The 16342-nt window shown below is 31.1% G+C and overlaps 1 protein-coding gene and 2 non-coding genes across 3 annotated transcripts; 2 read left to right on the plus strand and 1 right to left on the minus strand.

Moving 5' to 3' along the window:
• Positions 1–401: 401 nt before the first annotated feature.
• On the minus strand, positions 402–13992 carry LOC129971951 (uncharacterized). Its single transcript, XM_056085930.1, has 2 exons — positions 13506–13992; positions 402–583 (listed from the first exon to the last, which is right to left on the minus strand). The coding sequence occupies exons 1-2, from the start codon at positions 13990–13992 to the stop codon at positions 402–404; spliced, it is 669 nt and encodes a 222-aa protein (XP_055941905.1).
• On the plus strand, positions 529–650 carry LOC129973130 (U6atac minor spliceosomal RNA). Its single transcript, XR_008784961.1, has one exon. It is a non-coding gene; the product is annotated as a U6atac minor spliceosomal RNA (small nuclear RNA).
• LOC129973113 (U4 spliceosomal RNA) lies at positions 2142–2282 on the plus strand. Its single transcript, XR_008784946.1, has one exon. It is a non-coding gene; the product is annotated as a U4 spliceosomal RNA (small nuclear RNA).
• Positions 13993–16342: the final 2350 nt, after the last annotated feature.

Genomic DNA, 16342 nt, shown 5'->3' on the forward strand with positions numbered 1-16342 from the left:
TTATTTAGTCATGAGATTTTAATTTTAATTTTTTACTATATTAGTTTCTTTGGTGATATTTATATGTTTGATTAGAATTCTTTTCTCGTTTGCGAGATACCCGATTCTCCTGCTTACCCAAATCAGACTGGAAAGGAAGAAAAATGATCCAACATTGACAAAGGAATAAAATTTATATATATATATATATATAGAGAGAGAGAGAGAGAGATTAAATAAACTACAGGTAGTTATTAAAAAGAAAAAAGTACCAGTGAGTATAATAAACTATATAAAATTATAATTATTCTGCAATGCTTTAAATTAAATGCTGCTATCACTTGAAAAATACTTTATTTTCTCACGTATATATATAGCTTTGGTATCTTACCCGGTATTGTGTTATATGAAAGGAGAGAAGGTTATCGACGACGTGATGTGTATTTGATCAGTTTGTATAACAGGTCGTCTGTCCAGACCCTGTCAAACGCCTTTGCGATGTCCAGAAACACTGCTCCGGTATCCCAGCCTTCATCCATCCCTTCCCTAATGATTTCAGAGAAGGTTAGCACTCCCCTTGACAAGGACGGAATGGCCTCTGGGCCTATAACACATATAAACAGTTAAGGCACATGGTTGCTTACTTCACAGCCACTTAACCGCAATTTTTTCCCTTTACCTCGAGTTTACTCATCATCTTGATTTTAGGTGATAACTAGTAACAAATATCACTCAAATGTTTTACAATTAAAATAAGCTTATATAGAGGAAAATTTGTGAATACCTCAGATAAAAAAAAGTTAAATTCCGCCAATTTCAAAGAATATAAAACCGGAAGGTAATTTTTATAGACTGAAACGTAGAATTAAAAAATATATTCAACACTCTGAAAAGGAATTACTTGCCAATAAAATGAAAATATTTAATATGAAATGAAGAAAACTGATATCTTAATTATTAGAAGAAATATCACAATTACTTGAAATATTTTGTAGAAATTGCCATTTCAGACAATTTATTATTATTTTAATTTAGAATAACTGACTACATCGCATACAATTTAGAAATGATATTTTATAGATATCGGGAATATCAAAAATTGTAACGAAATTGCAATAGCATAAGTTTGCTGTTCTTTAACATTAATTCGAAATACCAATAGACAAAAATGACATCCACCAGAAAAGGACATCCGAGAAGTTCAATTTAATTCAGCGACTCTTTTAAACATTGATAATTATTTATTAAAATAAAATGACTTTGAGAGTTTGAAGAAAAAACTAACAGGAATAATAAACGCTTTTGAAAAAGTTAACCACAGTTTGTTAAGCATCAAAACAAGTGCAAAAATAATCTAAACATGCTAAAACATAATTGCAACAGAATACTTAAAAAAGAAGAAACGCCGCGGAAGTTGAAATATTTTAGTTAGGAAATATGTCTTATACCTGCAAATTTCAATTAAAACTTTTGTTACAATTTGATATTTTTATAAAATTAAAATTAAGATTTAAAAAAAAATTCTTCTCCTAATGATTAATTTCATTATTCCGATAACAATATCCTTCTTGTGTTTTGTATTGTGTTTGAAATTATTTATGTAATGTAACTGCTACTCATTCATTCAGAATGTTCGATGGTTGTACAGTATTTACATTAACAGATTAATCTGTCTTGACTTTGAAAACTGGCGATTCCTCCTTTTCAAATTCAATAAAAATCCTAACTTTCAAAATGCAATTTGGAATATAAAAATGGGACGTATAAAAATAAAAATTATTTTCTTTATTGGTTTTTCCCCTTTTGTTTGGTTTTAGAACTAAACACCAACATTGTCTAAGTAAAAAAGAAAAATAAATAAATAAAAAAAAGCTAAAATCAATTCAAGTGAATCAATTTCGGCATCGAGAAAAATGAATATTTCTTCAATCTAGATCTTGACATACTTCATATGCAATCCCTCATCATTCCTTCTTAAGTATTTCAAGATAGTATTAATCTTCGATATGTGCCCTCAATCTATATCTCAATGCACTTAGTTTTTAATCTTTCAGTGATACACCGAATCAGAATAATCTTCGAAAAATTTCACACTTAACAATCCTACCACTATTTTTAAATGTCTAGGTTATATATAAACTTTCCGCGATGTAATTAACGTTAGCTTTGCGCAGAGGCAGTGTCATAGCCAATGAGGTTCTACCGAGGCGTGACTATTGCTAGTTGAAAACTTTTCCCAATACCCCGCCCTGTCGACGTGAAACACCGTCGGCTGAGGCAATTTTTGGGAACTCCTTCGGGAGTTTATAATATGAAAAGTAGATGCTAGAATAAGAAAGCTGAATTTTGAAGTCGGAATTTACAGTCATGGCAGGAATTCGAACACTTCTCTTAGCGATTGCAGCGCCACTATTAGGCCAACCTCATTTTGCCTTGTGCAAAGATAGTGGCTATCAATGTTATATTTCTGCATAAGTTTTCCGCAAATACAAATTGTTGAAAGGCAGATATTTTTAGATAAGGTGTTTTCCTTTCATTTAAATTTCTTGAGTTTATTTACGATAAAAATCTCTGCGAACAGTTGCAGGTATTTTTATTGCAGGAACACACAGTAGTTTGCAAAATTCTAGCGTTTGTTTCCATTAGCGATTGCAGCGCCACTAATGGGTAAACTTTTTTTCTTCACTTGTATAAAGATCGTGGTATTCGATTTTACGTTTCTGCATAAATTTTCAATACATTTTTTCGCAAATACAAATTACTGAAAGACGAATATTTCTAGATAACGTATTTTCCATTAATTTAATAGCTTTTTGAGTTTATTTACGAAAAAAGTTTCTGCGATCTTACTTATACAATTGGTATTTTCAGATTTCGCAGGATTCTAGTTGGCTTTTGAAAATAGGAGTGACTCTATTGTTTTCGCAGAAAAGTAAATTTTAATATACATTTTATAATGTTCACGAAATTTGTGAATAATTAATTAACGGGAAATGTTGGAAGTTTTGAAATACAAAATTGCATCTGGAGCTCGGTATCTTCAGAAACAATGGAGAATTTCGATCTTCTGTCTCTTGTTGCCGTTACGTACTGTAGTACTTACTGCCTTTAGCATTAAAAAAAATATATATCTTCGTTTGTTTCCAATGGGGTCAATTCACTGTCACGTGTCAGGTACCAACCGCTTCTGTTCAATTTTCAACCGTTCTGCGCATGTCGTGATGTCTGCCGATAACGTTGACGAAACCATTGTTTAGTAAATATTACGCTAACCGATCAATTATTAAAAACTTCTTATTTTTTTTAAACATATTATTTTGAATTATTTTCTCCAAATTTTCTTAGTTATATAGTTTTATTTCTTATATTAAAATTTTAATTAGTATTTTCAATGGAATTATTGTTTTTGCATAATTAATTACCATCACTTTTTATTTCGTTTGGTGCCGCTTTATTCTTTCCTTTCCCCCCTTTTTTTTATCCGAAGGATACATTTTGACAAATGACTATGGCAGTGTTTTTGAAAATTTACATATGTTCTTTTTTACATATTATTTAAATAGTATTGAATGTTGAATCTTATGAATATAGTTCCCCCAGTTGGTTCTTTTTAAAAATAATTATTACTTTTAGATAAGTTTATATTTTAAAGCTTACAAATAAAATTAGTATATTTTTTTCTTATGTAATTACTTTTATAAATATTGAGACTTTGATGTTTTCAGTTTGCTCAGAGGAAAGAACATGAAACCCAAATTAGTATATATTGAATAAATTAAGTTTACAATTTCAAATGATGAAATATAAAAGGTATGGATACCTTTTATTTTTTTTTAAATCTATGCAACTTATGAATGAATAATTTCATTGTAATTTCTATAAATCATTAAAGGAAAACAAACAAAATCACGCTTTCATAATTTTTATTTACACATTACAAATATATATATATAGAGAGAGAGAGAGATAAAATATATGTGATAAATATTTGAAAGAATATGATCAAATGTATGTTTCAATGTACTCACTAATTCAAAAAACTAAAAAAAAACTATTTACTATTTATCAACATTTATTTTTCTAGACACTTAGAAATAATATAAACACAGTATGACAAGAATGTCAATGCAAATGATGAAATCAATTTTATTCAATAGAAACATTCTAGATACTAAAAAACAGATTTTTTTTAATTACTAATAAAAACATAATGTTGAACAATATACTTTTAAAGCAGAACATTTATGAAATTTTTTTCAATGCTAAAGTTACATTGATAAAAATTACATTGAATGAATATCATAAAATAAAAGAAAAACATACAATACAGTTAATTTAATAAATAAGAATAAGGTCATGATACATATATATATCTTCAAATATAAAGAGGAGTTGAAAGAAACACTTTTATGCTTTCACAGAATTTTATAATTCAAAATTGATATGTTAAAGAAATGAAAAAAAAAAAAAAAAAAAAGGGAAACATGCATGTAGCAATGAAGTAAGGAATAAAAATTATATAATAAGTGCTGATATGGAAATTGATTTTCAATGAAAAGATTTATTTTTATTAAAACAGAAATCACTGAGGTGCACAGTATTTTAACAGGATACTATGATAATAGTCAATTTCAGTTTAAATACAATAAACTATTGTCATTTCATTTTTAACAATAGAAAAGTTGTTTGGTATAAATTAACTTTGAATCCATCACAAATCTGCGAATGTAATTAGAAAACTAGTAATTTTCACTTCCACCTAAGTTTAGCATTATAGCAGTTGTTATTTTTGCAACAGGAGTGTGTTTACTTACATTAATTAAATTTAGATAAGATTTTGTAATAAAAAAAATGCAATGTAATATTCATGTAAACATTTTAAAATCTTCTAAGCATATTGAAAATTATCAGAAATTTCATCAAATGTGAATAAAGTAAATTATTAAAGCACTCACGATTTTGTTTGATTGTTTTTGACGGCAAATCGCTTACCGATTTCTTTTTCTTCGAAGAGTTTTTCTAACAAATTACTATAACAGCTATATTTAATAAATGGACACACACTGAATGAATTCTTCAAAATGATCGGAGCATATCACCGACTTCGAAGGCTTGAAAAAATCTATACCAAACCTATCAACCCTAGTCAGGATTGTTGAAAGGAAAATAAGAAAGCATTTTATCATGACAGTTACTTTTGTGTTTCGCATTAAAGCATGCATCCATCAGCACACCAGTATTTCCTCTGTTAACACATAATAAGAGGAAAGAAAATGATTCAAAAATTATAACTTCAAATGTAAACAAAAAATCCGCTTCATACTTGGTGGAGAACGTTAATGGCAGACTGATCGACGAGAGCGGTGCGGATGAAACTTATATGCCATGCGCAAGAAGTACATGACATGTGACTTTTACGTAACATGAATTGGCCCCATTTGGGCTAATCTTTTCTATTTGAATTCTGCCTTCATCAGTCATATGTTATTTCACTAAAAAGACAAAAGGACATTTTGTTGACCTTATCTTGTTGTATACCAATTTTGCATTCCTCTTAGTACTTGGTGTTAAAGCTTTTTTAATAGCATCAAACTATAAATTGGATTCTACCATTACCTGGGCTTTTCAAAGTAAGAATACAGAAACTTAAAAACGGACAGTATCTTGTAAGAATAAGAAAAGAAAAGAAAAAAAAAATGTATAACGTACTTTTTCCCTAGCCTTTTGTTTCTGAGCATAGACTTTACCTTAAAATGAGCCAATTTATATATTTATTTTTCTTTCTTTTCTCATTTATTTATTCAACTCATTCTCTCTTTTTCTCATTTATTTATCATCAACAATATTTTCTGGAAAGGAGATCTTTTTTTCCTACAGGAAACTGATGTTCTTGCAGCCCATTCTGCATATTGCTGATCTTGTGGATTATTTCAGAAAAAGTAAGTCTGGGAAGAAACAGAGTGCATTCCACTGAAATCAGAATTCATTTAATAATAAATGAACTCGCATTCTCATACTGAACTAAATGACATGTATGTATGTTTCTTGTATGGAAAATTCGGTTTATTTTAGAAGTGATGTTAAGGAGAGCCAGCCCACTTTATTAAAAAGCTATCTCCTATAGCGGCGGAAATTTGGTGTAAATGAATGCTATGGTCTTAATGAATGCCAGGGACTTTATGTGAAAATTCCGTTTATGAAATCATGACCACATTTAAATAAAATAAATCAATTATAAATGCTTGTAACAATCAATAACAATAAGAAAGTTGGATTTTAAGTCGTTAGTGAAGGATCCACTTATTAAATGAATCCTTAAGAAATTTATTCCTTTCCACTCAAGTTTAATATTTTTGGAGCTGGTAATTTTAAGCTGAGACTGACATTTTTTTTTTCTTTTTTACAACTGAAGTTTTTTACTTACATAGATTAAATTGAGATAATATTTTCCATCAAAAATGTAATGTAATATTCATGTAAACATTTTAAAACCTTCTAAGGATATTCAAAACTGTCATTTGATTCAAAACTATCAATGCCCAAAGTGCATTTCAAATAAAATAAATTAGAAATGCACTCTGGGTTTTGTCTGTTTGTCCCCATTTTTTTCTGATTTCAATTCCCTTACCATTTTTTTTTTTTTTTTGAAGATGACTGGCACAGAATTTAGGCGTTTAGCAAGTCAGGATTGTTAAAAGAAAAGTTAAAAAATGTTTCACCAAGGCAATCACTCTTGTATTTTGCATTAAAGCATCCAGCAATAATATAATAATATTTTATCGTTTAGCAGATAATGAGAGGAAAGAAAATGACTTAAAATTATAGGTGCAAATGTAAACAAAAGAACCGTTTCATACTGCTGCTGAGTAAGTTAATGGTAGATTTATCGACGAAAGCATTGCGGATGAAAGATCGAATGACATGTGACTTTTACGTCTGGGTTAAGTGAATTTTGAATAGAATTTGCGGGATAACACCAAACTGAAAGTAGAAAAATGGCATTAATGGATTTCAAGTTGAAGACTGAAAAATTGGAATCGGCAAAAGATTGGAATAGTTAGAAGGTATCTGTGACTCTATTGTTCAAAACGGTAAAAGTTTACAATTGGGTGCCCCTTGATTTTTTGACTCCAAGTTTGGCGCCAAGGGGATTTTCGGTCGGTTACTCAACAGTAATGTCAATAAAAACAAAACATTATGGAATTCATCGCTGAAATTTGTCGCCAATGGAAGGGGCACTCAAATCTGCACTAGAACCCTCAAAACACATGATTTATTGAGCGATGTTACGGCAGATATAACTTTGCCGAAAATGGCGGATGGATACGCCGATGATATTCCTTTACAAGAAGTGAATAAGAAGTTTGAACTGAAATGCAAAAACATTGTTGTTTATTTCCCAGTCACTAATTGACATAAATTTTGACTATATCAAAACGTGCTCAACGGCAATATGTGCATATGAAAAATTAGTCGCTATCTATGACAAGTCATCGACGCATCGACTCGACCGCTCGTGGAATTGATTTTTTTGGAAAACAGATGAACTGATTTTTCTGATTGAAATGGAAAACAGATGAAAATATCGTATAATTCATTAGCCGATGCCAAAATATTTTCATTGATGTAAATGATGAACTGAAACTCATTCTCAACTGTGCTGTTCACGGGGCAATGTTGTTGATCACTGAAAGATCGTTCTATGGGATTAATGGAAAGATTATGCGTTTTCGAACAACAAGTAGAGCAAAAATTTTGCGAAAAGTAGATCTTTGCAGATTCAATCCAGGCAACAAGTGCCGTAACCAAGTTCAACAAAAGACAAGTTCAACACCAAAAATCGTAGAGGAAATAAATCGAAACTGAAGAAACGGTGAAATCAAAATAAGAAGCCTATGAAGAATATTACTTGTTTTGAAGGTGGAATTGCCGGACATAAACGAATAAATTGCCCTCTAAACAGAAGCAAGATTTTCCCTTCATCCTCTGATGTTGCCATGCCATGTACAATTCCACAGGATGACAAAAGTTGGATTGCTGACTCTAGTGCGTTTCAATATATGACATTTGATAGCTCTATATTTGAAAGTTACCAGATATTTGCTGTTGGAAAAGTAGTCAATGCTGCAGGGGATCAGAAACTTGTTGCTTTTGTTCTGGACAAATTAATGTAAAGACCCAAGTAACTGGTGAATGGCAAGAAAATCACTTAACAGATGTATGATATGTACCTAATTTGAAATACCGATTGTTTTCTGTTTCTTATGCTTTAAGTAAAGGATTGAAAGATGTATTTAAAAATAAATTTTGCTTCGTTAAAAATGGTAACTAAATTATTGCAATGGTCCAAAAATCAGGAAATGGTCTATTTTTGATGGAAATACTTGCAAAGAATCCTAGAAAACTTGCAACTGTTCTTATTTCAAGTGCAAGTGATACTCTCCAAGTGATGGAATGAAAAAAGGGTTCATCAGAATAAGAAACACAGTATTAAGTTTCTTAAAAGTCATGACATTTCATTGTCTAATGTGAACTCTGAGTTTTATGTAGGATGTGTATATGACAAATCTCACAGGAAATTATTTCATTCACGAGCTGCCAGACCAACAAAGCCTGGAGAACAAATTAATGCTGCTGATGTTGATCCAATGGAAGAAGACTCGATTGGTGGTTCACGTTTCATGTTATTTTTCAAAGAATATACGAAAGAATTTTCAAAGAAAGAATATAGTCATTTGTCAAAATGTATCCTTCGGGTAAAAAGGGGGGGGGGGGAGGATATGGGAAAGGAAAGAATAAAGCGGCACCAAACGAATTAAAAAGCGATGTTAATTAATTATGTAAAAACAATAATTCCATTGAAAATACTAATTCAAATTTTAATATAAGAAATAAAATTATATAACTAAGAAAAGTTGGAGAAAATAATTCAAAATAATATCTTAAAAAAATCAGAAGTTTTTAATAATTGATCGGCTAGCGTAATATTTACTAAGCAATGGTTTCGTCAATGTTATCGGCAGACATCACGACATGCGCACAACGGTTGAAAATTGAACAGAAGCGGTTTGTTTGGTACCTGACACGTGACCGTGAATTGACCCCATTACCAAAGAAGTTATGGGCTGAAGCTTGTAATACAGTTGTCTATGTATTAAATCACACAGGTATTACTCCAGCAAAAACTATGAATGCCTTATGAATTAAAGCATAAAAATCTGGAAATTTTAACATAAAACGCTGAAGAATATTTTGCACAAAATGCTATGTATATGAACCAAAATAAAAATTACAAAAATTGGATAAAAAATCTGTGGAAGGATTGTTCGTTGGTTATGAAGCTTATGATGGATATAGAATATTTATACCTTCTAAACATAAAGTGGAAAGAAGTTGCAATGTTATATTTTGGGATGAATTACCTTATAAGCCATTAACTGTTGAGTTTAGTGATTCCAATGATATGAGTTCTGAAGAAGAGAATGTAAGTACTGAAGGAATGCATAGAGGAACCTGTTCCTGTAAGACGTTATCCTGAACGAAAGTATAACATTCCCCAGTTTCAATCAGAAAATTACGTATTTTTTGTGAGTACTTTTACTGGTATTTTGACTCCTGCTTGTTACACTGAAGCAATGAGGTCATTTGAATCGAAGTCGTGGGAAAGAGCCATGATAGAAGAACTGCAGTCTTGTGAAGAAAATGGAACTTGGGAATGGAACATAACTTCCAAAAAATCAACGTATACTTGATAATAAATGGATGTATAGAATAAAAAGAAATACTGATGCTTCCCCTTATAAAGCCAAAGCTCGGCTTGTAGCAAGAGGTTTTTCTCAAAATGCTGTTTATGACTATGATGATTTGTTTGCACCAATAGCCAGATTTGACACCTTGCGCTCTATACTCAGTGTTTCTTCTTTACAAAAACTCTACTTACATTAAGCAGATGTTAAGACAGCTTTTCTGTATTGTTTTCTTGCCAAGGATATCTATATGAAATAGCCAGAGGGCTTTGATGATGGTTCTGACTAGTTCGCTTCACTTATGGTTTGAAGAAATCTCCACGATATTGGAAGCGATGCTTTGTTCAAGCAATTCAAAAATTGAAATTTCAATAGTCACACTCTGATCCGTGTTTATTTACAAGGAGAAAGAATTTATCAATGCTTATAGTTGACTTGTATGTAGATGATGGTCTTATAGTCGAATCAAGTGTTTTGGAAATAGAAAAATTAATTTGTAATCTGAAAGAAGAGTTTTAAGTTTTGACTTGTCATTGAGTCATATAATTGCAAAACTTTTCCCTTAGTATGTAAGTAATTGCTTATGCTCATAAAAATACGTTTCAAATATAATAATTTTAATTAGCAAGGATATTGAACTGAAGATAAACGTTTCTACAAAAATAGGGAGGGAAATAAAGAATATCTGAGAACGAATAATATTTGTGATAATCTCATTTTAAAGCACGAGTTTCTTTCAAAATTTTGCCCTTCCAGATGTAGGTTTTTCTAGTTTGAACCACTGTTTCCCCTTTTTGAATTCATGTGTATCAATTCCACTGATTCATCATATTTCCAATGCTTGAAAGTGAAAAGGTAATTTGTAATTTTTCAGAGCGAAATTGACTACCTTCAGAAAGTTAGTAAACAGTGTATTGATGACGTTTAAACTGAATTAAAAAAAAAAAAAAAAAAAAAAAAAAAAAAAAAAACCCACGAAAGCAACAACAACAACAAAAAAAAAATCATGAAGAGAATAGAAAGGATATGCCAAAGGTAATAAATAATTAGTTGTAAAAGGTCAGATAGTCATTCCGTAACTTTTTCTCATACTCTTTAATGAAATTATTTTCCCTTGCTCAACCTCGCATGAAACTGCGGACAATTTTTAAAACAGTGAAAACCGTTAGTGCCCAAAATTTTATTTTTAGAATCCCGCACATAAGAGTTGTATGCTGTGTTGCATAACAGATGTAGCCGGTATTTATACCTTTTAAATCACAAGTTAATTGGTGAGCAATAGCTGCTGAAGAGTCTCTTAATATGCTTGCTCTTTTTGATCATTTTTTGCTATTAGGCGCTGTGATACGGTTAATATACAAATACCATAAAAACGAATGCGTATTTCGGGTACTTTCTTTTAGGGCCGCTTAAAGCTAAGACTTAAAACAGAATTACAACTGTTATCGAACAACTGCAACTCTTACCGAATTTACATTGGATTGTACATCTCAACAGATGAGCAAACAATTGTTAAAAGTGATACAAAATGTAATACGAGTCTAAAATTTAGAAGCTAAATCTCTGAAGCAATTTATGTCCATCTATTTTGTTTCTATTTATAATTATCTCGACTCAATTTTTTCTTTTTCTTTCGGAGATTCATTTAGACAAAATTTTTCTCTGAATCATTTTCTTTGAAAATTTGATAGAAATTTGCAAATGTGCTACAAAATCCATACACCAAACTTTTTTCAATCTAGTTCATATCGCTTTTGCGATCTCGTACTCACAGAGAGTCTAACATTATTCCAAAAATGTGTTTTTCGAACTCAGGAAGGTATGAAACATAGACATTCCACACATTTTCGACAATTGTAATTCTTTTTTTTAAGTAGATTCCTTACTGGAAGATTATATATTATAAGGGTTCTCATGGCAGTACTTTGGGAAAATTTCTGCAGATTCTCACCGATCATAGTGTATATATATATATATATATATATAATGTTTTGACCATGCACAAGCTAACTACAATCATTTTATATTTATATGTATAAGTATATAAATGCGTATAATTAATGACAAAATCATTTTGCGCGCACAAAGCACATTTATTATTTAAGAGTTGTGCTATTTTTAGAAATTTAAGTATAATATGTGTTTTCCTTTATTTAAATTTAAAATCTACATATTGCACCTTAAATGAATTAATTCTTTGGATTCCTCATAAAGAAATTTCTAATGAGAAGATAAAAGGAATCATCATAGTATTAAAGAGTTTTGTGGTACCGAAAATGCTCCATGTTATAATTCTTTATAAAAAAAAAAAGATTAAGAAAAAAACTTAAATTGCAGGAAAAAATTATTCAAACAACAGTCAAACTCTTAAAGAATGAAATTTCAAATGAAGATAACTTTTAGAAATAATAGTCTTTAGGATGTTATTGTAGTTGAGCATTAAACAAGATTTCATATCCCCTACTCTACAACGGATTGACTAACTTCGTTTAAATGTTTTATTTAGGTATAATTATGCTTTTCATATATTTTTTTCATCATTACTCACAGATCAGCAAATGAAACATTTTGCCACTTGCACAAAATATGTTGAAATTCAAGGACATTTTGTAAAATTACACTTTGAAAATAAATTAAAAAATTTTCTTGATATTACTAAAATTAACGATTAATTCTTGGATGTAATTTTTTCCCAAATAGAAAGATGTTTCTCTCTCGTACATGCTAATGACGACGAAATTAATATTGTACTACAATTATTCAGGCTTATACTAATGGTATTGTTCTTAAAAAAAGATACTTACTACCACATTTTATTACTACTACATTTGATTATAATAAAAAGAAGATATAAATTCCATGTATACAGTTTGTTTGTTATTTTCTTCACATAATCTACTTCAAGCACTACGCATTCTAGGAAGGGTGGTGCGAGTAAGAATTCTAAAACAGTGGCAAGTCGATTGTTAATCAAATTCTGACGTCGGAGAGCACTCATGGTAGGCAGTGAAACTCACAAAATTCAAATTTTGGTGGTTTGATGGATGGAAGCGCCCTCATATTTTAAAGTTGCTTTCGAGTCCCTACTTTTTAAACGAAAACTATACTAACTTGACGACATCTAGGAATTCATTGTGTGTGTAAATAATTTCCATCCAATTACTGCATGGTATACATTCTCTCCAGAGAAAATTTATAAATGAGAGATGTTCCGATAATAATTTTCGTCATTTCTAATAACAAGGAGCTGCCTTGCAAGTGAGAGAATGCATCAATTTTAAAGAACAATGTTTCCTAAATGTTCGACAAACAAAAGAACTTATGAAACGTATGCACTGAATGTGAAAGAACAGAGTGACGTGCTTGACCTATTTCGAGTACCAAGTCAAAATAGCACGCTATACTCTGTTTCACCCTAACTTGGCAGTAGTATATATTCTACGCATGCCGAATCGCAGTCGTTGTTAAGGGAACTGGGTTACTTTAAAATACAAAGTTACAAGAAATGTAGATCGCTAGACGAAACTTTATCTCCCAAATTTTTAGCCAAATAATAAATATTTATTAACTTTATTAGATTGTCATTTTAAATCAGAGAAATAATTCTTACCTTATTTTTATTATTTTGTTCAATATTATTGGTACATAACTTTAATGATTTATTAAAATAACTTCATTTAAGTTTATATTTATTTATACGCGATTGAATGACTAATTAAAATCTCATATAACTGGAAATTATTAAATTTTGGTTTTCGCATACTTCCTTTACAAGTCCACCAATTTCCCACATTTCTTTCTCTTTTGTTGTTACCTGGTTGATGCATTTTTTCCAATTGTCAATTGTTACTCTTTGTATTCCTTGGGTTATGAGCTCCTTTACATCATTCGGCTTAAAAGTTTTATTTTCGCGCGCAACATGTCCTTTAATTTGGCTACAAATCATCTCTATAGGATTTAACTCGCTGTGGTAAGGTGGCAATCTCAAAATTGTATGCCCATATTTTTCTACAATAGTTTCTATTCGATATATGACATAAAAATGTTTCACTTCAGAAACTTTCTGCAAAAGTTCAATTTTAATCATGTCTTTATCCCAGGAAATATGCTTTTGGGATAACCATTCTTGAATAGACTTTTTAGTCCAAGAAGTTGTAAGAATTTTCTCCATTTTTACTGAATGATAAGAAGCATTGTTCATCACGATTACGCTGTTTTTCCTCAGAAGAACACTTTCTAACCATTTTTCGAAATGATCACCATTCATCTCGTCATGATGGTCACCACTTTTTCCCCCAATAAAAATCTCAGCTGCATCACGGACGAAACCTTCTTCGCTTCCGATATGTGTAATAATGAGTCTTCTTCCTTTTCCTTTTGGTGCCGACAAACCTACTGTTAAATTTGAAGAGGAGGCTTCGTAGCTACTTTTAATTTTTGTATCTTGCCATACTCGACTCTGAGAATGGCCTTCATTTACCCATGTCTCATCAAGATAATAAATCGGCGTGTTTTGTTTCTTATAATTAGCAATTTCTCACAAATAATTCATCCGCCACAAAATAATATCTTGTCTCTCTAGAAGTAACGCTTGTCTTTTTCGTTTTTCAAAAGAAAATTTCAAGTCTTTCAATATTCGATAAAGCGTTGTTCGGCTAATGTTTTTCGAAAAGATAGCTCTATCATCGTTCACATCTTTTAAAACTTTATCGAATGTTGTGATCTCATTTCTACGAGAAAATGCATGCATTTTTCGTCAAATACAGGATAATGAAAAAGTGTCATATTTTATGTCTTGATTGTTTACCTTCTGAGCCTGGTCACTTCTTTCCAGGGGTACTTAAAGGACTGGATGCCTTTTTTTTCTTTTTTTAAACTGAAAACTGTTCTTTGCTTAACGCCCGTAAAATGTGAAACTTTGTCAACGATTTGATTGATAGAATCTTGAGGGTTTTCTTCTCGGAATCGAGAATAAACATTTAATATGTTTCTACGTGCTGCACTTTTTATTGGTTTCCCTCGTCTTAAAGAGCGTAGTCGGTGATAACACTTTTCAGACATTTTAGAAATGACGACTTGAATAAATATTTAACAATCAAAAGTGAGTGTGATTAGCAATATCCAAAAATATCAGCTGGTAAAAAAGGGAGAGTAAAAAAGTACGTGTGATGATAATAACGGTTGAGAACTAAATGAAGCAAACCTGGCGGGGGCGTACAAGAGAAGCGCCCCAAATATTTGACCTTGGACACCGGTTCTAACCAAAGTGGATTTCATTATGTCAATCTTTTGGTTTTATTCGTTCGCTTTATTTACAAAATATTTAACAGGTAAGCACTTCTAACTTGAGAATAATTTTAAATACATGCTGATAAAAAAAACGATTTATATAATTTATGATATAATTTGATAAATTTCAGCGCAGTTTAGTTATTTTAAAGTCAAAATTGATGGGGAACTCTTTCCCAGCGCGGAGCGTCACATTTTCTGCCTTTTACAATATTGCCAAGTTGGGGTGAAACAGAATATAGAAACATTACAAATTAAAATTCTTGCTGGTGTGTTTTATCAATGGGTATGTGGGACTAATGTTTCAGATATTTATTGATGATTATAGGGCATCTATAGAAACGACATTGCGCCGGCCAAAAGTTTGGCTGCTATGGAAAAAATGAAAGCAGAGCGAAGAAAGAGAAAGACAGAATGTGGAAAATGTAGACAGTTCTGAGCATAGTTGGCATTATGACTACTGTATACATTTGGCAGAATACAGAAAATGGTCGTGAACTAAGCTGAAATGATATTAATATCCATGTTGAAGTATACTAGATGGTGATATTATTTAGCATTGGACATTTATTTCAGATTATTCAGAATGTGGACCGTATCCTGTTAATGGATATGCTAATGACTTATCTTTTCAATCTCTCGCTCTGTTTAGTTAATAAAAGCAAGGAAAATAAGATTGATGAACTACAAGAAATAATTAATCCATTTTACAGGAGGAAACAAAAATCAGATTGTTTAAAATTCTCGCTTGAGTTTTTAAACGTTGTTCATATGAGGACAACTATTGCGCACAATAGAAAGTCACGTCTACCTCAGCAGGATCATTACATGAATAGCTGTCTGAAACTATTTTTCACTGTCCCATCCAGGGATGAAGAATATTTTCAGAGCGGTTATTACGTAACCAATATCAAAAAGGCACAAATACAAGTGATCAATACTTTTCAAAGAGGGGTGTGATTCAAATCCTTCATACGGTCTTACTGATGATATTTCGATTACAAGTTTTGGATCACGATAGAAACTAACAATCGATACGATATCACTGAAATTTACCGGAGCGGTGACGATACAATCTGTCCAATGGAAGCTCTCGAAAGAAATCTGTGATTGGATTGAAAAGTGAACGGACCGGTTATTGGAATTATCGTATCGTATCATTAAATTGCATATCACTGAAATTTATCGGAGCGGTGATTTCACCGGAAAATGCGAGGCTTCACTGGAAAGTGCGAAGTCACCGCTTCACTTTACGGGAGTGACCGATATTCGTATTTGATGATGGGCTATTCCATACAGATCATTTTTAATTGCTCGTGACATGATTG

Source organism: Argiope bruennichi, chromosome 6, assembly GCF_947563725.1.
Source record: "Argiope bruennichi chromosome 6, qqArgBrue1.1, whole genome shotgun sequence".
Lineage (NCBI taxonomy): Eukaryota > Metazoa > Arthropoda > Arachnida > Araneae > Araneidae > Argiope > Argiope bruennichi.

Excerpts from the sequence above, each read along its gene's own strand:
- LOC129971951 (XM_056085930.1), bottom strand. The coding sequence starts at position 13,992 with ATGAATGGTGATCATTTCGAAAAATGGTTAGAAAGTGTTCTTCTGAGG. Across the intron at positions 584-13,505 it reads GAAAGAAATGTGGGAAATTG|GCCCAGAGGCCATTCCGTCC; the intron begins GTGGACTTGTAA and ends TATGTGTTATAG.